Raw genomic sequence first — 24,383 nt, forward strand, 5'->3', positions numbered from 1 at the left:
TCTGAGTAATAGCATTGTTCAGGAATCTGTATCACGTGTCTTAATCAGCAACCCTGCAATATAATTGTCTGTTTGTTGTGTAATGTTCCTAGAGAATCTTATGCTATTTATATCATGTACGTAAACCTTAAAAGTAAATGAACAGCATCTCCTAAGGCTCAAAATCCTTTCTCCTATTCATCCCATTTGACTGGTCTTAGCTCTTTCTCTCCATATTTTCCCAGGAACATAACTATATTCATTGGGAAGCCCAAGAAAGAGCAGTATTGTGTTCTTAATGACAGAGGCAATTGAGATACTTTTGGAAGAAAACCAAATGGGAGGGCTCTATTTAAGGTCATGCATTTTAATCTCTTGCTTAAAAAAATATCCTTTGCTGCTAAGACTCTGAAAACTCATTGCAGCCAATGTATAAATTAGGAAGATTTATCCAAATTAATCCATTTGAATTCCATGTTCATTAGCTTATAATAAAATGTACTCAGTAGAACTACTGTCTCTGAAATACAGGTCACTGGTAAAAAAATATTGTATCACCATGACAGCTTTAACCATGTGTTGCTTTTATGTTATGTAATTCCTGCTTTATAAATAAGAAATATAGAAGGACTTAAATGAGAAATCCTATTAGCGAAGATTTAGGAATCGAAGAATTTTTGTTTATCTTCTTTAGTCTGGCACCCCGTCTCCTTAAAACATTTTTTTTCTTTGAGTTCTTGCCGAGAGCTTCTTTTAAATGTTTTAAGCAATTAAATGAGGTTCAATTAAATACTATAGGTCTTAATCACAAAATACTGATTTGAATATGTACTTTGGGGTCTCCCTGGAAAGGAAAGCTTGTGTAGGAGTGACTGGGAGGAGATGTTTTAGCTTTCATGCTTGAGTATTAACCATGCACTTGAATAACACCTTCTTCTAAAATAAACATGTCTATTTATAAATATGCTTTGGACTTCTGACAAGCAGCAGATTACGAGCCTGATTCTGCTCTGTTATACCTGTGCCACAATTTCTGAAGTGCCTGTAGGCAGGGAGGAAAGAAAAAAGCAAAATTTGGTCTGATGTATGAGACAAGAAATGCTCCCTACTCACTTAAGAATTATCAAAGGAAATGAGAACAAGGCATTAAAGGAGCTGAAACCGAAGTGTTGACCATGTTTAGGAAGACAATTGTCTGGTTTTTTTTCAGCCCTGCTTCTAATCCATCTTCTTTCCTTGTGTCTTCTACAAACTGCATTACATCATCTGCTTTGTTCTGCGTTAGTAAAGAATGACAGTGCTTCTCATCTTTGGAAGTGCCTGCCAGGGCTAGCTTTATCGCTCCCTTACTTCTCCACGAAACCAGCTATGCAGCCCTGCTTTTCAGAGTGAGAGAGCAGCATAAGTGCTAAGACTCCCAGCTTGAGTGCTGTTAAAGAGTAATGAAGGGAAATGTTACATAAGAGATTAGCGCTATTAAATCCATTGTGCTTTTCAGAGATCAATTTAATAGTGAATTATTTTACAGGAGGCAAAGGAGAGCGTGAGCTTAGATTTGATTTGCTTGTTGGAGAATTACTGCTTTTTTCACCCATTTCCCATGTTCCTTTGATAAAAATTCACAGAGATGCTAGTAAGAATAAATATTACTCAATATTGTCTTCTGAGGACTTAATTATATGGCAAAGAACTCCAGTGGCAGTGCCCTGAGGTCTTCATCACCCTGACCAGCCTCACCTGGGGCCTCCATCTCACCCTCTCTGCCCATAGGTCCACGAGCATCATTTAAGCCCAGAGATGGGGTTTTAGCCCCTTCTCATCATCTCCTTGCCTGATGACTGCTGGGCTGTTGGTGGGACCCTCTGCAACTGCCTGCTTCTGGGGTCGTGGAGCTGTTCCCTCGTGGAGCTGTTCCCTGCTGGTGAGCTTATTGTCTGGGACACCCTCCCCTTGGGAATAGCCCTGCTCTTGTTGCTCTGATAAGCTGATGAGATTGAGGAATTGTAGGTTGTGTCTAATTTAAGCCCCCCCTAAGTAGGGGAGCCAAATTAAATAGTGTGAACTCCAACATTCAGAGGTCCCCAGCTCCCTCTCAATGAAAGCTCTTTTCAGTCCTACCTAGACCACCAACCCCCGTGCAGGTGCCACTTAAGTAAGCTGTCCTGCCTGTGCACCGAACAATCTAGGTTTGGATCTGGGCAGCTATCCTGGGAAAGAAAACTTGTCTAGGTTGGAGTCAGGCAAATTCAGCTGCATAGGAGCTCAGTGGGGGTCCCTGCTCTTACATGTGCCAATTCTAGTGCCGTGGGTAAAATCACTGGGTACTGTAGGCAGGAGTGTTCCCTCTTTCTGGGAACTTAACCATGTGTCAGTCTTGCTCTTTTAGATATATGTAGATGTATATAAGGTATTTATTTCCTTTGCATCCACAGAGCTAATTATTGCTAGTGACTCTGCACTATCTCACAGCCCTTACAGCCATTCCCCCTCATGCACTGGGAGGGTTTCTGTTATTAGAAGTGATGTGATTCAAATTGCATGCAGCCATCTCAGATGAGAATGGGACAAGAGGGAGGCAGCTGACCTTAAGCGAGGCAAAATGCTTTGCCTTCAGCCAGCTACGAACAGTGTGTGGGTACAGCAAGGCACAAAACTGCACCTCATTGAAATTCTAGGGATGTGCTAATCACATCACCTACCCCTGCTTTGCCTTCTTCGTCAAAGGCTTGTCTTTTCTGTCATGATTTCTTAATAAAGATCATGTATTTGATTTGTATATTTATTTTACTAATGGTGCTTCATGTTAAATTTAAAGTCCATTATAACCACTGTTTACAGCGTGCCCTTGAAAGTATGTTTGATTGCAGAATCATCCAAGCGTGATATGGAAAGCTCTCAAGCATTAATGGGTTTGGGAACACAAAGGTGGCTTCACTGGCTTTTTTTAGTCCTTCAGTGGCATCTGAAATATCTCCTAGGGAAAGTGAATAATGTAAAAAGCCTAACATGTTGAAAGGGTGTATTTGTAAGGAGTGGGTGGGGGAGGACTGAGTTCTGGGATTAAATCCTCTTGTGTGATGAATGTGAAAATGACAGAAATGTTCAAATCTCCCAGTGAGAAATCCATCTCTCCCTGCACAAAGGACGTGTAATTGGGCTTTATGCAGGGAACTAAGCCAGGTGGTGTTGAATTCACCTGCTCTGTGGTGAGAGGTGAGTACGGGTTACTGACCCACCCTCCCCGGCATCCATCCCAGCCCGCAGGCATGGAAGTAGCACTTGCTGCCCTTTGGTACACCTGTTGGGACTTCTGGGAGGCTGTGACCACAGCATGGGCTGGATTAAGGTACAATCACATGTACAGAATTCCAAATACACAGAAATGGCCCCCACTGTCCCCACGCTGCTGCCAGGCCTCTTGTCACAAAACCTCCCCCAAGCGACTTACAGCCCTCTGCCCCTACTGCTGCTTGCCCTTATCTTCTTTAAGGGTACCTCCACCTCATGTACAGGCCCCTGTAGGAACCAAACATAAACTCATTTGTTCAGTTCAGCCTTCCTGGTCTTAACTGCAATTCCATATGTCTCCACTTGCGCTCCTAATAGTTTCATAAATCTGAATGAAGAAGGCAGCAGGATGGGACGATCTGGGGTTGAGTGAGCATAAGGCAGCGCGAATTGCCTGACGCAACAAATTTATTTTTTTCTGCCCATTTGAAGTCTTGCATGGAATACACATTGTAGGTGATGGATAGCCTGGTTAACATGAGATGCCTCCACTTGTTCGCAGATGTGGTTTGATTTCACTTTGAGGAATTTTCTTGCTGATTTGTGCGTTCAGTTATTTGGGAAGAGGCCTGAGACATCAGTGTCTGCAGAGGAAAGACTGCTGTCTCACAGGAGTATTGCTGAACTACCACATCTGGGAAAGGCAAAGCAGTGCTGGTGGAATCTAATATCCTCACATTCCTTTGTTAGCAATATTTCAGAATTAACGTTGCTTCAAGAGAAGGTTGTAATTCTTCTGAGTTTGGTTTCTTGTTGTGTTGTTTTTTTTTAAGCTTGAAAATTAAACTTTATTTTTCTCTGATTTTCCTTCTCATTTTCTATTTGCTGAGAACTTAGCTTTGTCCTTGCTGTAAATCGAACGTGAAATTGGATCTAACTGAAATGGCTAAGGATGTAAATTGGAGATATCTTGTACCTTCAGGACTGTGTCGGGTTATGAGAGGATTAAAGGAGGTCAAATTTAAGTTGCCTAAATGGCCTAATGAAGGTTTTTTAAATGCTTAAAAATGTGGTACCTCTCAAAATTTTGAAAAGATGCTCTAATAGGCCACTAAATATTACCTTTCTAATAACTATACAGGGAAAATGCTTGGAGGCTGATGACCCGAGTTGGCAGCTGAATGTCTTCATTAACTGGTGGTGGTCGTGACTTTTTGTGAAAGTCACTGACTGTGCTATACCTCATTATTTCTGTTATTTCTAAAGTTACCATGCCCCACAGTTACTGAATTTGGTAGTGAAAATAACAATGCACTAAGAAATAAGCAAACAGCAATTATGTTTCTAGAAATGTTCTAGGGCACTTGGGGCACTGGCCCCCAAGAAATGTTGAGGCAATCAAAAATGCTATTCAGTTATTTGAGCCTGATATGCCACATGCATGACCTAACCGGTATCAGACATTCCTCTGAACAAGATTCTCTTTCATTCCTCAGATGAAGACTTTTCCTGTAGGTTGAGTGTCCATTCTTCAGTGTAGTACCAGTACCACCTGTGCAATTTTAAAACTAGCTTGGAAACCAGCAGCAGTCTTTGGCATCATGAAACTGCCTCTTGAACAGATCAGATTAGTCTGTGGGGACTTCTAATATTATTGGGTGCCAGTGAAAATTGCCTTGGGCATCTTTGTGTTACATTGCACTCCATAGACTGTACGTATCCTGTTAGCAGATTGTCTTGCATGCTGTAGTCTGTGATTCTACCAAAGAATGCTATAGAGTCAGAAAGACTGGTAAGCTATCAACTGAATAGCCTTATGTGAAAACCTTGTCTGATTAGCCCTTGAAACTTTCCTTGATTAAATTTAGGGGAATGGTGTCCTGGCCTTACTGTGGAACATCTCTTAAAAGCCATTAAGGAGCAGTGAAGTATACTGCACGGATAAGGACAATGTTCCTGACATTAGGAACAATATAAGTGAACGTCTGAATTTTGAAACTTGTTTGAAACTCTCTTGTTTCCAGATAGTCCTAAGGAATAGCTCAAACTGAACTATGAGAGTGGCTCAGCATGATGATGTATACAGGTCCCTTTTTGGAACTGATTAGCCAAATCACTCTCCTGCTCTCTTGGGTTCCTCCTCTGAGGCTTGATTCACTTAGACCTTAGTTGTTAGCTTTTCACTGATAGTTAAATAAAGCTGTCATCTTCCAAATGGAGTTGCTGACAGTGGATGTTGAAGTAAGCACAATATGTACACATCAGTGCCTGAAAAATTCGAATATTGGATTGAATCAAGCACTGCAAGTTCAGCTGGAGGGAAACTTGCAGCTGATGGTAAAGGACGCTGAATTTGATTCTCATTTTGTTGCTCTGATGCAGGCATAAATTATCTTGACTCTGAAATGCTGATCAGGAATATATTGGGTACGAATTTGGAGAATTATGGTCCCTGCTTGTGTTCTCTTGGAAATATCTTTGGAGAGTGTTCAAAATGTTGGAAAATATAGCAGAGTCCATATGAAGAGGTAGATGGAAAGCCATATGTAAGTAAAACTTTGAGCACTAGGGGCTCGTTTCTCCAACAGACAATCTTAGCACTGGCAGGGCAATACATTTCAAGGCAGCTTCCCCAACCTTGCACAGGTTGTACTTGCAGTCATTCCCCTTTGCAATTATGCAAGGGCATAATTACATGCCATGCCATCCATTTTGGATGTGCACAATTAATCCTATAAGAGTATCTGGAAAGCTAGCCCTTCATGTGGAAATTGCATGCATATTGCAGCCATTTTGTATTTAAAAGTGGTCACACACACCACATGCACAAAAGAACTGCTTTAGCATGCCATCAGTGCTCATTACAGGGTATTGTGTCCATTGGCACAGATGGAAAACCTGCGAGGGTACGTCAGCATATTAATACTGGAGAACCGAAGGCTGTGAATTCAAAATCTGGATTTGATCACTGGAAAAGATTTGGGAAGGCAGTGTTTACTCTGTGCATTCAGTGTACAGTGTTTGCGCTGTGCACTGAGATCTTGCGTGTGCCTGTAGCCTGTTGCAGTGTGTTCCAGCAAAAGAAAACTGGGATCTGTTTCAATCCCGCACACTGACTTCAGGCATCATAATTAACCCCTCAACACTCAGGCTTGTCACAAATGACCCCATTGGTACCATTGGTACTCCTGCATATTGAATGGTTATATTTTTTGAAGTTTACTTCCATTAAAAAATGAGTATAAACTTTCTCTTACTGAGATACAAATCCAAATGATTGTTGATTAGCAAGTTGGTGTCAAATACGCTAAGAGAAAAATAATTTTTGATCCACCGTGATTTAATGATAGTGATTTGCCCAGCACACAAACCAAGTAATTATGACCATTTCTACTACATATGCAGAAAACAAAATACCTTTGCCTTTTGAAGACATGTTTCTTGTCCTTCCTTTGCTATCAGCCCTCAGAAAGGATCTTGCTTGGATGTCTGTAGATGATGTGTGGTGGCTTCTGCCTTGAGTTTACCTTCTAATGAACTTTTGGAGCTGCAAAAGGGAAAGGAATAAAGAGAGGGATATCAGGACATGTAAACAAAAGATGATGCAACCAGCCATGTATTTTTCAGCAGAACCTGGGACTGCTATATTTGATCTATATATTCTTTTTCTGCAGGAGGAATTGGATGCCTTGGTCGTGACAGGGGGCAGACACGGAACTGTCTTGATGCAGTGGAGATTTATAACCCTGATGGAGACTTCTGGAGGGATGGACCTCCTATGCCTTCTCCCCTCCTCTCCTTACGAACAAACTCTACCTGTGCAGGCTCAGTGGAAGGGAAGCTGTACCTCTGTGGAGGATTTCATGGAGCAGGTACTCAAATGAGTGTAAAATCCTTTGCATATTTGAAATCGGTTTCACTGTATGCAGCCTGACTTGACCGAATAACTCTGTGAGGTGGCACTGGTATGCCCTGGAACAACAGAGCTGATCCAGCCCTTTGGACTGCTGACTCCTAATGTCAATATGAATGGTGTTCTGTTTGTTCTTTGTTTTTTTTCTTAAAGCATGAAAAATTAAGGATGTTTCTGATCTGCACTGAACTGGTCCAAACCTATGCAGAATTCTCCTTGATATACATAGAGAGCTACCGAGATCAGGATCTTAATGTATGTTACATACATTGAAGAACTTGATTGTATTTGCTGAAGATTAAGGTGCTATTGATCAATCTGTAGCTGTGGTAGCTAGCTCTGTTTACTTACATGCTTTTCATTTTCAGTGTTGAAAAACCTTGTGTATTTAACGAGTACTCTGGTTAGGGAGCTGAGGTGCAAAGACTAAAATTCCGGATCTGGTGATTTGAAATAATCGTAGTCCCATGGCCACCTTTCTCCTTTTAAGTCTTCCTTCTTCCAGCTGTACTTGACTATCTAAATCTCCAGTATTGCTACTCATTTATAATTATAAATGCAGAGTCTCTCAAAACATGCACACTTCTCCTGCTATAGAACAGCTGCTACCCCAATCTCTTTTCTAGGAGAAAGCAGTACAGATGCACTACTCACTGCTACTAAATGTCATGTCAGGCTCACTGTTGCCCAGGAATGTCTGTGTGGTATCACTGGGTCATGTCCTTCATGTTACACTGATAATGGCTGCATTGGCTTTTACTTGTATAATGAACTCTAAACTTAGAGCTGCTCTGTTTTAGAACGATTTTCATCCTTTAGTTCACAACTCACCTTCCCTTCACTTGCTACTGTCTGAAGAACCTGCTTCCTGAAAACTCTTGTATGGCAGCTCTAACAGGCGTGTTCTTGTGCCACACCTGATGGAAATTGTGGCTTCAGAATGATTTTGGTTATGATTCATCACTGTTTCCACAGGAAACATTGTGCCATCATTTTTGTCCTCAGCAGTGTAAGGAAAGCCTAAAGTTAGTGGGTACAAACCTCAAAAGGCTGATCATCTGCACTGGCACGTGAAGCAGTTACATTCAAGGTGGCCAAGAGATTAGCATGAAACCTTCTGAATAAGGTAGCTAAAGAGCCATAAAAACTTTGTAGAATACCCCCGCATTCTGTCACTGAGTCACATTAGGAGTGGCAGCACTGGGAAAGGTTGAAAGTTCCCCTGTGGATTTCAAGCTGGCCATCTTTTGTATGCTTGTATAATGCCAGCTCAATGGGGTCCTGACTCCTGACTGTATTATTGCAATCTAGATAATTAGGTATAGAATTCTCCTACGCTAAGTGTTGTTTAGACGGGGAAACAAGGAGTTGGAGTTAGAAAATGCCAGTATTGCAGTTACCTGTGCAACCTGGATTTTGATGCCCTCCATGTGTGCACTTTGTATAGCAGAGAAATAGTATGTGATTGTGTTGTTAGCATAGTGTCTATTAACAAGGGAGCCAAAATAAGATTCGCAGTCAACTTTAAATCTGATATATCCAAATGTCTGCAGAGTTGAGAGGAAGCTGTGTCTTAAGATAGACTTATTAATGACTTTAAAGTTATTAGAGGGAAAGGGTTTTTTAAATCTTCATAATAACTTCCAGCTACCACCATCAAGGAATAGATGGCTGGAGTCCGTTTGCAGAACCTGGAGGTTATGTCATTAGTTTTTCTCCATGTCCCTGTCTTCTCTGCATGCTGGGAAGAGTGCTGCTCTTTGGGGTGAAGGCTGGAGTATGGGACAGAGGGTTATTACTGTCATGTGGGAACTTGGAGAGAGTGGCTTGACTTTGCTCTTTCACAATTACAGCTGCTCAGCAGATTCAAGATATTCACAGAACAGCATGTGCTGCTGCTGCTTTAGTAGCAGATAGGGTTATTTTAGAATGTGCTTGTTTGGCTTTAGTCTTTTGGGTTTCTTGGCATGCCACTTCAGTTTTTGTGAGGGATGCAACCAAGAGAGGATATTCCAATTTTACAAAACATTGTAATTTAGTTTCAACTGAGTGGAGTTTTTGGAACAAGCTGGAGGCACAGCTGTAGTCTCTGGGTTTTCTGCCTGCTGAACTCTAAAAGGCTGCTGTGAACACTCGAGTACAAGTGCTTCTCAAAAAAAAAAAAAAAAGCCAAACGCATTGCTGCTCTGGAGAGCCTTAGCCAATGTATATAAGCAGCTGTATATAGGGACTCCCTATATACTGTAGACTTGTCCCTGACTCCTAGTCTCAACTAGTCTTTGAATTCACTTAAATTCTTGATCCAGCAGTGGGAAAGCTGGCCTACTAAGGATATTTTTGCATCTTAATTTTACTTGTGTATGCACCATGCTCTGTGTGCCTTTCTATGCAAGCATAGACCTAAGTGGTTAATCAGAGGCCAGAGATGCTGTACACAAAGCTGAGAAACAGCTGTTAAGTGCCCAAAGGGCCTTAATTTTGGATCAAAAGACATTGGCCTTTCAACTGCCATCACTTCTGTGTCCTTTATTACACTCCTTGAAATTTCCTGATAACAGGATTCCCATCTCATGTACTGCCTCTAAACCTTTGCTTGGAGAAGGACAAGGACAAGTGGAGTAGCACTTAACAGCATTCCCAGGAGCAGAGGAAGAGGAATTGCAGCAACTTGGTTTCCAGAAGGAAGTCTGCTTGGCCAGCTGGGAGTATCGCTTGAGCAATGCAGAGTAAAGCCTCTCTAAAGGATGAGCGTACTCCAAAGTGTCCAAACTTCATCAAGAGAAAGCTTCTTTTGTACTGCAGGGAATGCTGTTTCATGTTGAGCTGTTGGTGTACACTGCTTGTAAGACTTTTCCTGCTGAGGCTTCCTCAAGTTAAAAGCTTGTTCAGCGACAGGCTATGAGAGGGGATTAATTCAGCAGAAGTTTAGACTTAGCTGAGGGGTCTACACTGAGACGTTAGTGACCCTAGACTCCATGCAGCGTATAGAGGAGCACAGACTTCCAGGGGGACATTCAGGTCCTTGGTGCTTGAAATTTTCTCTGACAGACCAGAAGGCAATTCAGAACCCTGAGAACCTCTTGTCTGTTAATGCTCCGTGTTTCTATCAGGATACGGGCAATCCTAACTTGGCTTACTGAAGGCAAATCTGTCAGGAGCCTGGTGGTTAGATGGTAGAAACCACTCTGAGACCTCTTATCACTTGGCAACAAATGATGTATCTTATGATCATGAGTACCCAAAAAATTATTTCTACTTGCTTTGAATTCCAGTTCCCTGCTTTAGAATGACTTGACAGACTTCATCTGCTAGCCCACAGTTTATCCAAATTAGTTCATTTTCTGCTAAAACTATTATTGCAAATAGGAACCATTAATCTGCCCATCTGACACCCAGCTCCAGCTCTCATAGCTTAGTGCCATGAGTGTTGACTGCCATTTGCCAGCAATGTTATAGCATTCTGCAAGATATTCAGAAATGTTTAAAATCCTTGGTTTTATCCATTATTTTGTAGTTCTGCACGGAGTGAAAACGCCAGTCATAGTATGAATATTCAGAAGGACCCAGTGTGCAGAAGCCAACCAGCTTCTTACTAACTGCTCGAATGCTGCCGCATTTAGTGCTGTAGCTACAGATTTTAAAGCAGCCTTTGTGGATCAAGTGTACAATGTTCTTGTTGACACATCTTATTTCCTTTGCCTAGCACTAAAACCTGACACCTGTGCAGGTTGACAGCTATTAATGTTAGCCTGGGCATGGCAGGAGCAGGCTCATTAGGGCGCCTTGCTCAAGGAGGGGTGAGCAACCCTTCAGGTATGCAGCACTACACGATTATGAATGCCTGCCAGACTGGGCTCCCTGTCTCATTTCCAGTGAAAATAATGCTATGAAGCAGTTAAATATATTTATAATAAAGGCAAGCGTGCATGCCTGTTTGCTGGGACTTCCCAGCCTCGTGGAGGCACACATTCATTGACTGTGCTTAGCTGCTTCGAACAAATCTTGCAGCACGTCCCTGGGGGCTGGTGCTGTGGGAACAGTCAGTGGGGGGCTGTTCTCCCGATCTGTAGCTGCATTTTTAGATTATAGGTGTTGGTCCAACTGTCTGCCTCAGATTTGAATTAATTCAAATTCAGATTTGATTTTTTAACTTGATTATAATTAGAATGCCATCATTATTGTACACCCATGTGACATCAGTTGATGTGCAAAGTAATGGGGCAACCACCTCAACTCAAATAAGATACTTAATAGGTCTCCTACTAGCAGCACATCACTTAAAATATTGTATGATTTTTATCAGCTATTGCACTTGATGTTGAACATTCTCTGAACTGGCAGTTGTGCCATCTTTCTCCAACACAGTTTACAGCAGAGAAGATGAATTTGCTGCTTTCCTACTAAATACATGAAAAAAATCTAATATTTAGCATCATGTATGATATCTGAGCTATTCAACCCAGATCTGCTTACTTATCATTGATATCAAATAGAAATTCATTTTTGCTCAAGGGGCACTACAGGCAGTGGGAGAGTCAGAGGAAGGAAGAAGGGAAGAAATGCCTCTGGATTTGGAGCAGGCAAATCTAAATTTTGTCTGTAGCTGTTAGCCAACATAGGTGATACAGTAACATTCAGTCCACTAACTGTGTAACTGCTTCTACAGGAAAAAAAAATGCATACTTACCCCAGGTGCATTTTCTGGACGCTTCTTCCTCATTTACATAAATTGTAATCCATACATTGGAATAGCAGCAGCACTGCTTGCGGCAGTGCAGAGCCGTGTAGTAATTACTGTATTCCAACTGAGCTAATGAGTTTGTATCTCCACGCCACCCTCTCCTGACAGCGGACTAGCTTAATAGTTATTTATTTTGACTAATCTCCCATAAATGCTGTTCCCCTCAGCCTCATCCATTACGTGATTTAGATGGGGAATCGTTGTAATGCTTGTTTTTTATTATAGTGGTTATGGTACATTACTGGAATCAAATTAAATTTAGATGTATTAAGGAGTCTGGCACAGTAAATACTACACTTGTGAAGTTTGGGGGATGAGGGATCGGAATGAAAGCTGTTTCTCCAGCACCTTCCCATGTTCTCAGCTAAATAAAGCAGAGGAGCAAACCCCGGGCTGCCTATCTGCAGCACTGCTTGTTTCCCTTGGTTAGAATTTACCAGGCAGTGATGAATAATTGAAGTTCTCCTGCCCACAGTTGTTATCATTTGAATAAATATCCCCACCCATGAAATGGATTCAGGGTCCCTGTCTTGCTCAGCGTAGTAGTCTGCCCGTGGCTGCCTGATGTGCCACAGATGCTGCCACATCTCTCCAGCCTGCTCGCCAGGTCCACCCCAAAAAATGCTGCTCGACATTTTGCCTGTTCCCTGAGAAGCTGCTCTTGGAGACACCTCGTTGGTGTGCTCCCTTCCTCAGGAGGGCTGCCCGCCTGCCCCGTGCTCATTAGCTAGAAACTCACTGCTGTAAATAAGGCCAACGTAGGTCAGGGAATCGCTGGTGAGCAGCACCTGCTTGTTTCAGATCTAAATTCAACCCGGTGTCTGACTGTATTAGTAATCTGGTCATGCCTCTGACTAAGGTTCATTTATAGTTTATAAAGGGTTAATAAATGATTAATAGATATTTTAATGCATTTTAATTAATTGCTAAAGAGGTCAATAGGTTGTTTAGAAACATGGCTTAGAGCCATGTATGACATCTTCTATTGTGTTCATAACTGCCTGTCATGCATACAGTCTAAACATGCTTTATATCATCTATTAATAATGTATTAACCCAGTGCAAAGCGTTTAGAAACAGTATCTTAGCATGGTCTGAGACCAGTAATTCTCATCTTGCTCTTCCAGCTTTTACTCCCATGCATGGTGCATTGACTTCAAGAGCACTGATCCTGCTGCTGCTGCAATTTGTGATCCTGCTATCACCTGCAGCACAAGCAGGATCAGTGCTTGTAAGACTGAAAGAGGCCTTGCCTATGAACAATAGACAACTGGAAAGAGTTAAAATGCTGAAGCAGCTAGATCAATCCCAAGAAAATCAGTTGAAATAACTGAATCAGAAGTTCCTTCCTGTAGACCATTCTTCATATATATATTTTTTTAATTTTAATACACATTGATCTGTGAGGGAATGGGTGGATCATAAAGTTATGGTTCTGAAGAATTACACAGCAGAGCGGGAAGATAGAAGTCTTGTCTATGAGAGCGAATAGCTTACCTTACTCCATGCAGGTGCTCTGAAAACAATAAGCTGCCACAGCTGTAAACTGAAGCCCCAACCTGTCTCCCAGCTTTCACTGTGTCTGGTGGGAAGCACTGCCTTGGTGCTTAACATCCTGAAGGCTGGCCAGCATGTTAAGCAGCCAAGCCAAGTTCTCTCTCCTGTGTATTCTGCTTCTGCCCACAGGCACAGATGATGGATGTGATTGACCCCACAAGCGGTGTTGGCTGCGTTGTCCTAGCAAGGCTGGTGGTGTTAGGGGCAGCTCACATATGCAAATGGGATTGAAGGCCAGAGACTTGATGAACTTATTCTGTTTCCTACTGCACATCAGGAACCAGTACATCTGGTGATAATGATCTAAATGCACTTCTATCCCATTGCAACACAAACATGAATTCCCAAGTCACTGAACTCTACATCATGTAATTACGAAAGCAGCTATTAGTGGTGAGGAAGATAAGTAGCAGAGGCTAATCCCTTATGTTTAAAGTCATTGTCTGCTCTCCGGTGCAGATAATGGCATGCAAAACCAGTTACAAACTAGCACTGGAGGCTGAGCTGCCTCAAGACAGCTCTGAGGTGGCTGTTAGGTGACAAGGATGTGAGAAGCTTGAGAAAGAACCCCCCCTGCGTAATGAGTTTTGGGGACTGGCAAGCACCTTGTGATGTTGAAGTGCTTTTTCTGTGGAAAGAACAGGCAGTTAACAGCACAACCACTAGAGGTTTGGTGGCTTTTTTCTATAAATTGATTAATGGCCAGAGAAGATGGAGCATGTTAGGGAACTGTGCCAACAGGAAAGGAAAAGGTGCTGTGACAACCTGAGAAGTGCCAGGACTGGTATCAGCAGGAGCTTAGGAAAGTATGGGTGAGGATGTCCCAGGGCAGACGTGACACTGAGGCCATTCCCCCCTACTGCTCAATGAGGTTCTGTGCTGAGGCACCTGGCCCTGCTCTGAATGAGCCTGCTTGGGTACTGCTGGCCATATAACAGTGTGCCGATGTGGCTGTGGCACAGATAAGATGCTGGTGAGCTTATCCAAAGCTACTTTGGAAATCTCTGCACTGATGTAGGCAGAGACATCACAGCTTATGGAGATACTGAGAGCACGTGCCATGATGCAGCTTTCTTCCTCCGTAAGACGGAGGCAAACAGACTGGCTGATGTCAATGGGCTTCTGGAAGAAATTAAATTCTTGACCACATTTCAGCAAACTTCCATAGGTTTCACTCCAATGAGCTAAAATTCAGCTTTTTTTTTTTTTTGGGGGGGGGGTGGGGTGGGGTGGGTCAGTACTCTGGACTCCAAGCCATGGAGTGAATTTCTTGGTATCATCTTTAGCAACATAATAGCTGTATGGTTAGTAGTCCTGTATTGAGCTATAGATTTTTTACCTGTTAAGCATACTGCTCAATTCTTCTGTGTCTGCAACCCTTTAACACCTTCCCCCATCCCCCAAATAATAATGTGGGAATGCTCGGTTCCAAAGACAAAGCAAAACCAAAAAAGACCAAAAGTGCTATAAATACTACACTTACAAGGGAAGGCGCTCTTCCTCCTAATCCCAAATTACAAGTGGAATGCAAGTTTTTTTATTTAAAAAAAAAAAAAGACGAAAGCAGATCAAATATTTATAATATTGCCTGCAGTCATACTGTGGGTCTTTCCCAGTATGGTCCGTCCTGATTTACGGTCTCTCCTCATTCAAATGACATAAGAAAGCATACAATATAAAATGAAATCTGGCCATATATGGGGAGTGGAGCATATTTGAAAATAAACACATTGTAGAGAAAACATGATTGTGTCTATGGAGTGCAGGCAATCACTGAAAAACTAATATTTTTGTGGGTTTTATCTGTACATATAAAGAAAAACTTCAAAATTTTGTGGACAGTTTTGTTTACAGATGAATGCAAAAACTTATTTTGCTTTCAGCCTACTGTAATTGAAATATGATTCTAACAAACATTTTTGGGTATAAATCAAGTTCTTTATTACTGGAAAAATACACATTTGTAGGTTCAGTGTTAGCCTTCAGCCTGCATTTGAATGACAAAAAAACATAACTGTACCAAGAGTTCTGACTTTCTTCTGAAGTACTATAACTTCTAGTGTGGATAAACTTCTGCTGGAGTGAATGTTCCTTATGCTGGTTTAGCCCTTTCCTAGATAAGAAGAAAAACATACTGCAGTAAACACTGTACTGCTTTAAAAGTGTCTGCGTTAGGGTTAGGTTTGTATTACCTGAATGATTCTATTACAAAGGGGTTTAAGGCCCATGTACAAACATAAAAAGCAAGCTTCTTAAGTCGTCTTCTCATGGTTAAACAATGATGTGCAGAATAATACTGCCTCATTTTGTAGGGGAAAAAAGCATTTAGAAGGGAGTGAAATCCTTTCATTAGGTGAGGTGGCTGTCTGGTAAATGATGCAGAATAATGCTATGTGCGACAGGGAATTCTGTGCATTGGCTTTTTAAAAGGATAATCTGTGTAATTCAACCTTTTTCTTTCTGTAGATGTCTTTATTCTATTTTAAGCAAAATTGGCTGCTAAGGTATTGCCTTAAAAAAAAAAAAAAAAAGAGAAACCAATGAAGTAGAATCTGGAATTATTTGCACCAAGGTAAATGGTAGGCTTTAAACAGTTTTTTGGGATTAAAGCCCAAATGAATATTAGAGTCTGGAATCAAAAGTGACAAACTTCCAGAATTTTTGACAAACGTTACCTTTTCTATTGCCCATACCAAGGGGTGTGTGTGTGTGTGTGTTTCTTCAGAGCTGAGGTGTTTTAACTCATTTCTCATTTCAAAACAAAGAGGATGTCATTTTTTGAAGCATAACTACATTGTGAGCAGTGCTTTTCCTCACATGAACTTTCTCATCCAAAGCGTGCTGCTTCCTTTCATATTAAATAAGACAAGACTGCAGAAGTGATTGCTTCCTTTATTCCAACAACAAACCTTTTTTTATCTCCCAAGGGTTAAGAGTTAACCAACAGTCCGCGTGCTGGAAAGCAGAATTTGTGGAGTGGAACAAAACCAGCTACATCATCCCGCAAAAAGGGAAACAAGGGGCGCTGAAGGTTGTGAGTCACCAGGGTCAGGATAAAACACAGCAAGGCTGGCGAGAAAGGGTGGCTGAATCTGCCTTTGATGTTTTAATTATGATTTTTTTCTGAAGTGTTGCAATCGCCCACAGAACATTTCAGACAGTCCCAGTGTTTGATTTTTTCCTCTGATTGTCTCATTTTTGTCATGATCTATGCCAAAGAAAATCCAGGCATAAAAATTTATTGCATAAAGGAGATGATCTAATAATAAATCCAGGGACTGGAGCCTCCCATGTCACAGCTCAGGTCTGTTTGTCTTCATATTTGTATCTTAGGGAAAACCTGCTCGCTCTTGCAGGGCCATACAAAAGTGAGCTCTTTGGTACTGGCATGTGCTACTTGTTCACAGGTTCAGTTGTGCCTTCTCTTCACAGGTCACTGGGTATTTTAGCAGTTTGCTGTCTTGTCTCATAGATGGTTGTTGCTTGCCTACCTATTATTCTCCTGTACTTAATGAACTACCTAAGCCCAACAAACAAGCCATCAAAACTATCGTTCCATTTTCCGAGAACAGAGGAAAGGAATAGAACAAGAACTATGCAGATGAGGCCAAATCCTGAAATCTTAATTTCGCTCAAGCTCGCAGAGATGCGTGAAGCTCCCAGAATCCGGGGCTTGAACCAAGAAAAATGTTTCTGGTACAGCTGAGAGGAAAATGGCTATGGGCTGTGGGGTGGAAACATTGTGCTGTTCTCTGGTGGGAGAGGGGTGAGAGATGGCGGATGGTTGGTGAGCTGTTTTCTTAAGTAAATACTTGACAAAAACATGAAAATATTTCCATAAAGCTGAGGCATCCACAGTGTGCAGGACCTGCAGTAATGTAGAAGTGGCTCTAAATAGTGCAGTGAGGAAACTGATCCCAAGGGTGGAAGAAGTCTCTCTTCATGTGACCTCCTTGCATCCTGAAGCTATTTGTAGAGGAGCCCCAGGGACATTTAAATCCCGTGGCACTACATCATTGTAACATGGACACCAACTTTCCTCAGTGCCTAAATGACAATAACACTATCTGGGGGGTAGTAAAACCCCAAAGTTGCTGTTTCCTGGAGGAATTTGTGGTCTGTTTCCAATGCAAGAAAATATATGCCTCCAGATGCTCTTCTGTATTTCACTCTTTCCCTTTTTTTCAGTTCTTTGCTGTTGGTTCCACAGAAGGGCAGTGTCCAAACATGAGACACAGTCGCTAGACATGAAGGATTGTTTTTGAGGTGACATTAAAAAATAAAATATTATAGAAGGGCTGAATGGGAACCTCAGACCAGACCCTGTAAAGTTTATTGTGTCACAAGTCTTTCAAGACTCAGAATAGCTATAAGTACTTGGTGTTTCTTGCTGTGATGGCTCTTACCTTCGTACCTGTGAAGTGCCTGTGCTTGGCAGTTTTTGAGACCTGACTCTTAACAAATCTACATGGAGATTCATCAGAAAGAAGGGAAAGAAGCTGACAGCAAAGCACACACACATCCTCATCTCAAAGTAAGAGTTTAGACTAAGGTTACTGTGGGAAAGCAACTTTAACATGAAAGAGTGAGCAAAAATGAAAGATGCTTTTTATTTTTAGGAAATAGCTTGGCTTTGAGTAACAAAATTGCTGGAGAGTTCAGGCCTTTTGTTAGCAATGAAAGGCTTTACCTTTTCACAAGAAGTTTAATTCAGCACTGCTGGTTGACAATTGCAGTTCTCTGCTGTGTGGTGATTCTTTCATTATTTTTTGTTAGTCTCAGTAAAAAGCTGTTTGTCTTCAGATTGGCTGTGATTTATTGGCTTTCTTCTGACCCAACTGTTCAAGACATTCCTCTGTATAAAGTATATTTCAAGCCCTGGAGGTTTCTCTATCTTTATTTGCTATAGAATTGGAGTGCTTCCAGGAGCCTAAGAACTACAGTTTAGTCGGGGGGGAAAGAAAAGACAAGGCAGTGCATGTAGGCCTGCTCATTAGCTCTGTTTCAAAGTGAGCATTTGACATTTGATCGTGTGATGAAATGCCACCTGCATGCTTGTACCAAGGTAGAGTGCTTCATACTTTTATCTCTGCTGTTCAGAGGGTGAGGACTGAATGTCCTGTATAGGTCTTCATCTGCACCAGTTAGTTGGCTGTATGTTGACAAACTTGCACGGTCCTCAACGTAGCTGTTGGTACCAGAGAAAGGACCTTTTCGTTGCTACATTACAGCAGATTAGTAACAATACCTTTGCATTTTGATCCTGTTTGGCTTCACTTCTGGTTCTTATGTTGCTTCTGTTTTTCAGCTCGTCATGAAGTCATCACCAAGGAGATCCTCGAGCTCGACACGTGGGAGAACCAGTGGAACGTGGTGGCCATCAATGTCCTCATGCATGACAGCTATGATGTCTGCCTTGTTGCGAGGCTGAACCCACGGGATCTTATCCCTCCTCCCCCCGATTTAGTGGACCAATAGAAGCTCAGTGACTCTCTGCTTCCAGATTCTGCAGAAATGGAAGAATTTGGAGAAATAAATTCAGTGTTGGCTCTGGATGACAGCTGAGCACCATGGAGAGAAGCCTGCAACACATGCTTAAGGACAGAGATGCCTTTGAACTGCGCTTCTTGGACAATGCTTAATTTGCTAGTACTGGTACTTTTTTGATTGAAGCTGAGGTTGCCATCCTCTGTGTGTCACTCAGGCACACTGTCCCTTGGTCTTCATTTGGCTGTGCAAGCTCCGGTGTTTGGTGCAGCCTGGGCTTCTGGGACCTCTGCCTCGCAGGCAAGGGGGCAGCCCAGGGTTCACGTCACAGCAGAGCACCCCATAGGAAGGAAAGCTCTAGCCAGGGAAAACCCTCTTTTGTTGTTCAGCCCACTGAGTTCTTCTAAGCTACCAAGGGGATTAAGAAATATCTGAAGTCAGCTGGTGAAAACCAGTCCAGCTGTACCACAGTGACAGGCTATTTGGCTGATGCAGGAGTGGAGGGAAGACAGAGAAGGGCATTTGTTTATTTAAACAAAAAAGCTTTAGTCAAGGTTTGTTAACCAAGTACATCAGCTACTGCAAACATTATCTAACCCACAGCCAGGACAGTCAAGTCATCCTTTCTTTGTCAGCAGAGCTGAGCCTGTGCTAGCAGAAAACTGGTCTTCTGGCAACAAGTCACAACCGAGTCTTCCAAAAGAGATGGCTACCTTCTGTACCAAAGAGAGGAAGAATCCTAAATTTTTGCGTAGATTCTACCTGTCATGAGGCAGGACCACCTGGTCTTGTGTGACCAGAACCTTAAAGCTAGAAAACCCTGGCTTTAGCAAATGCTAAAAGAGTGAATGATAAAATTACACAAGAATGATCACTGTCAGCAAGAAGTTGCTTTTAAGGTTGTAAAAGCAGTGACAAAACTGGATGGAAATAATTGGCAAAGAAATGAAGGAATCCATCAGGTAGTTCATCTGTAGTTACTAGCCTGTTTTGCAATTCAGAGCACCTCCATTTTCTTTTTCAATCATTTATTAGGCTGGAAAAAAAAAACATTTTTGGTGGTGGCTTTTTGGGTTTGGTTTGGTTTTGTTTTTTTGCTTGTAATGCATATGGCAGAGAGGGATGGAGAGGACAGCCCCAAAGCCCTTCCTCAGTTCTGACTTTTCTGATTCCTGATTTGTTCTCTAGAATATCCAGTGGGAATATTAAACTGCTGTATAAAAACAATTAGCAGGAAGGTCACTGAAGTTTACTTGATAACTGTAGTCCCTTGCTGAGGATCCCTCACACAATAAGGGAGGTGGGGGGGGGGGGGGGGGAGGAGACTAAGGAAAACATGCAGAAAAGGAGTAAACTGTGAGCTGAAAAACTGATCTCTTCTCTCCCTATTTCACAGGCAAAATGAGTGTCACAGCCTAAATGCATACTCTTGTGTTCATATCAGTTCTGTATTGTCCAGGGATTTGGTTTTTTTCTTCCTTTGATACGTGGATTGTCATCTCTCTAGTGGAGAGTCGTGAAAGCAAGAACTCAGTGGTGCTCATCAGTGACCATTTCTTAATCTTAACCTCTCTGGTCACAAAACAGTATTGTAGGTGTAAGACTAAAGAGGTTACAAATTTCTGCTTTAACACGTTTTTAAACAAAACCAGTAGATTTTTTTCCAATTAACCGTGCAACATCAGAAACTTTTTTTTAACTTTAGCTGTTACTGTGAACTAAAGGTAATCCTGTAATTTCTCTGCAGAGCTCTCAAATCAGCAGGAAGCAATGCTCTTGAGAGGCCGCTCTCAGCCAAACCGCTGTTTCCTTCTGATTACTTCAAATTCTGCAATGTATCTACTGATTTTTCTATCACCATTTTTGTTTTAAGGGAGAATGCTTTAAGGGGTGGGTGTTTTTTTGTCTTTGGTCTCTGTTCTGTGTCTATGCCTGATGATTCAAATCCTCAGTTGTGTAAAGCCTGAGTTAATCTGCTGGATTTCACACTCTGGGTGGTTCAAGTGGGGAAGGAGGCTTTTGCAGATTTTCATTTGACATATTTGAATGTGTATGTGGAACACAGCTGAGACTCCTCTGTTAAACTGTTATTCCAGTAGCAAGCTGGCTGTTTCCCTCATGCTTCGTATGCTTTGTTTTTAGGGACAATCAGTGAGCAGAGTGAAAAGTGTATTCCTTGAGGTCGTCTCTCTTGATCACCAAGGAAAGTAATTGCATATGTTTATATGTGGGCATTGCAATCAGATATCTTGAGCCATAGTGGGCAATTAAGAGGTTTTTCTTCATGTGCCACTGGAAAGCTATCTGCTCTCGCTTTCATGGAGCATTGCTTTTCTTCTGCTCATGTGGTCTGGCTCTTAGCAGGGACTCTGGTGTGTCTCTCTGTTTCTGTCCATGTCCAGCAGACAGCAGGGCATTGTTTTATTCTGGATTAAGTATCTAGAACAGGGGGCAAAGGCAGACTAATTTAGGTTCCAACTTTAAAATTTTGTGGGGGCCCCATTTAGTTCATGGTTTGTCCCTGGGGTGACTACAGTTTCTAAGCTAATACTTGGAAATGAAAGCTTGAGGAAAGGAAGGAAGAAGTAGAAAGCATCCTTACTGAGAGGTACAGATCTGAGCCAAAATCCTTCCAAGAGTATGTGAATGTGTCAGCACGTCTGATATGTTCGTGGGTAATCTCACATAGCTGGGAAAGTCCTTAAGAGCTTTAATTTCTTCTATTACAAATCCTGATGCAAGTAAATTACAGAATATGCGTTCTCCAAGCTTGTGAGCTTTACTGAAATAATAGTTTACTTCAGCCACTTTCTGGCTGAGCCATAGTTAGCTGAGTGTTTAATCAAGGCTGCCTTGACATCGTCCATAATTCTAAAATGTGAACAAAGCAGTGCTGACAAGCTGTGGACTATTTAAATGAATGGGGGGATTATTAAGCAAAGGCATGCACTTCAGTTTCACTTGAAACACTGAAGTACATCACTAGTTGCCAAATATGAAGAAAAATGTTGGAGAGGTAACTGGTCATGTGGCCCACAGGGAATGAAAAAAATGAAATGCTCTGAAAAGCTAATTGAGGCTCTCCGTTTTTATCCCCAGTTAGTGTTTTATTTTGAAATTGTCCATGCATAACTGATTTCACAATGATCCCTGTGGATGTCTAATCTGTTTTCATCCATGCGGTCACAGGAACTGCTCACATGTATAAACCATCAGGCACTTGACTACCCATTCTACTTTACTACGGTGGCTTGTGGCTCAGTCCCTGCCCATGCCTGGCAAACACACACACACACGATTTCTGTGTGTGCAATACTGAAATGCATGGGGCAGGTGCTGGATTGTGTTCCAGCTGTATTCTGCCATTTGGGATGCCTTGACTTGCCAGCAGGAAATCTCCTTGGTGCATATAAAGCTGTAGGAATTGCTTCCCCCACCAGCACTCCCAGGTATGTTCCAGGCAAGAGGCTGAGGTAGCATCAAAACTGAGATACCAGCAACAAAACTTAGAGCTGTTCCCAGAGTGTTACAATGCACAGAGGAGTCTAGTGGAGCAGAAAGGAGTCTAGTGGAGCAGAATGATGCTCACATCTCTTCCTAGATTAAGTTTAATATGTAAAAGGATTGCACCCTAGATGTTAATCTTAGTTTTCCTCTACTCAAAGGGTGTATTGATATCCTTGATCACCTGAAAAGCAACAAAAACAAATGCTAGTGTATATGTATATAATTTTAAAATATATTTATGAAGATCTGTATTGTTTTTTCTGCTGATCTGGAAAATGACATTAATTTAATATGGATTTACCTAGTGAATGCTATCTTAGCTACAGGGATGGTCTTTCTCATAGGCTGTTCTCCTAATGGATTATGTAGTACCTCTGAAAATTTGTTTCATGAATCATAATGCTTTGAATCACCAGGTCAGAATTTCAGCTGCTCTATTGCACATTTCTGTGACTCTTCCTACAGCTTTTCAAGTGGACTCTAGCTGTAGCTTCAAAGCAATGCTATTTCACCCCCAGTTGTGCTCAGCTGGAACTAGTACATTTGCAATTTACAATCATTTGACATGTTGAGGTTGAAAGCAAAGGAAATATTGGAAAATGGAGAAAATATACACAGGGCCTACACAGAGTACACTTTCCTTCTTTTTCCCTGTGTTTAGTGCCAGGCCTGGGTGCCTAATGGAATGATTTAATAACAACCCATGATTGCAGCCATGGCAAAGGCCACGCTGGGACTACATTTGTGCTGCTGGAGCAGAAAACCAGCACGGAGCAGAGATGTGGCTCCTGGCAGACTTGCCTGCCTTGCTAGGAGAAATTACCTTCAAACAAAAATGCATTTAAGTGTTCCAGGATGTATGGTTGTATGTGTTTTATATACATATGTATAACATTATTTTTAGAAGTTCTTTACTGACAGCAGTAGGATCCATTTTTAATACATACCTGGCAACTCTGTCTTCTGCATATCTCATCAAAGTATTTCAAATAAAGTGCTGTTCTTTAAATATATGGAACTGCTCCAGCCTTCAATTCAAAACTAAGCTTAAGTTCCTTGCTGAGCTAAGGAACAACTGGGGAAATCTTTTCGACCTGGCCTACGCCTCCTTCCTTCTCCAAGTCTTTTGCTGGCTGTGGCTCTCCCCTCAGCAGCTCAGAGTCCTCTTGAATTTTGCACAGGTTTGTTCTGTTTCTCTTTCCCTACTCCTGCCTCAGCCCACTTGTCTAATCAGCCCGTTCACTCCTTTGTCTCCCCTTTGCCTCCCCAGAAGATGGGAACAGCTACTCGAGGTGTTCACCAGGCTCCAGACTGCTCAGGTGCCTGTTGCTCCAGGGAGGAATCAGCTTTGAAGGACAGAGGACAGCCATACCAGCTTCCTGGATTTGAGGACGTCTTTGAGCAGGTTCAGGTCCCAGACCAAATTCTGCCTTTTCTGCCGTATTACTGGCCTTTTGGCTATGAGCGGGGAGGGAAGGCAAGTAACCTGTGCTCTTCTTACTCTTGCCGCTGTCTCACTGCATGATGCTGTTAAGTTTGATGCTAAATGCCTTGCATACTGCGCGTGCCGTAGCTGTAATGATTGCAGGCAGAAGCCGTTATCATTATCTCTGACTCCTGAACACTAGTTGCTACAGAAGCTGTCTGAAACACAGAGGGAGGCATCTTCATTATTGCATTATGGATTGCATTATGGATCACGTCTTCAAGCTAGGTTTTGTCCTGAAGTTTCAGTCAGGCCAGGTTTCCCTAGAGAACCTAGACTCTAATTTATCATATTGAGTATTGTTTTGTTTTGTTATTTTTCTTCTTCATTTTATCCTCTTCTAATCATTCTTTACAAGAATGCAAGTGACTTCACCAGCTTTTCTACGAAATGCATTATCCAAACCAGCCTCCTGAGGCTGCTGGCTTTTCATCACCAGGGTCGAAGTACAGTCACTGAAATGACAGTCAGCTCTGCTACTTTTT

General features: G+C 42.0%; 2 protein-coding genes across 8 annotated transcripts in view; one reads left to right on the forward strand and one right to left on the reverse strand.

Moving 5' to 3' along the window:
- MGLL (monoglyceride lipase) overlaps positions 1 to 6,754 on the reverse strand; it is a 100,822-nt gene extending 94,068 nt beyond the window's left edge. The window contains exon 1 of the mRNA XM_080606108.1: positions 6,625 to 6,754. Within this exon, the coding sequence (XP_080462234.1) occupies positions 6,625 to 6,643 (19 nt within the window). The 5' untranslated portion in view covers positions 6,644 to 6,754. The remainder of the gene's footprint in view (positions 1 to 6,624) is intronic.
- Positions 1 to 23,425, forward strand: part of KBTBD12 (kelch repeat and BTB domain containing 12) — a 39,594-nt gene extending 16,169 nt beyond the window's left edge. For 4 of the 7 annotated variants that reach the window (XM_080606075.1, XM_080606074.1, XM_080606077.1 and 1 more), the window contains 2 exons: positions 6,882 to 7,079; positions 16,346 to 18,708. In XM_080606075.1, coding sequence (XP_080462201.1) covers positions 6,882 to 7,079; positions 16,346 to 16,545 — 398 coding nt within the window. In that variant the 3' untranslated portion in view covers positions 16,546 to 18,708. The other 3 variants (XM_080606078.1, XM_080606079.1, XR_013955594.1) reach the window with 2 other exon arrangements.
- Positions 23,426 to 24,383: the final 958 nt, after the last annotated feature.

Source organism: Anser brachyrhynchus, assembly GCF_964034855.1.
Source record: "Anser brachyrhynchus genome assembly, chromosome: 10".
NCBI lineage: Eukaryota > Metazoa > Chordata > Aves > Anseriformes > Anatidae > Anser > Anser brachyrhynchus.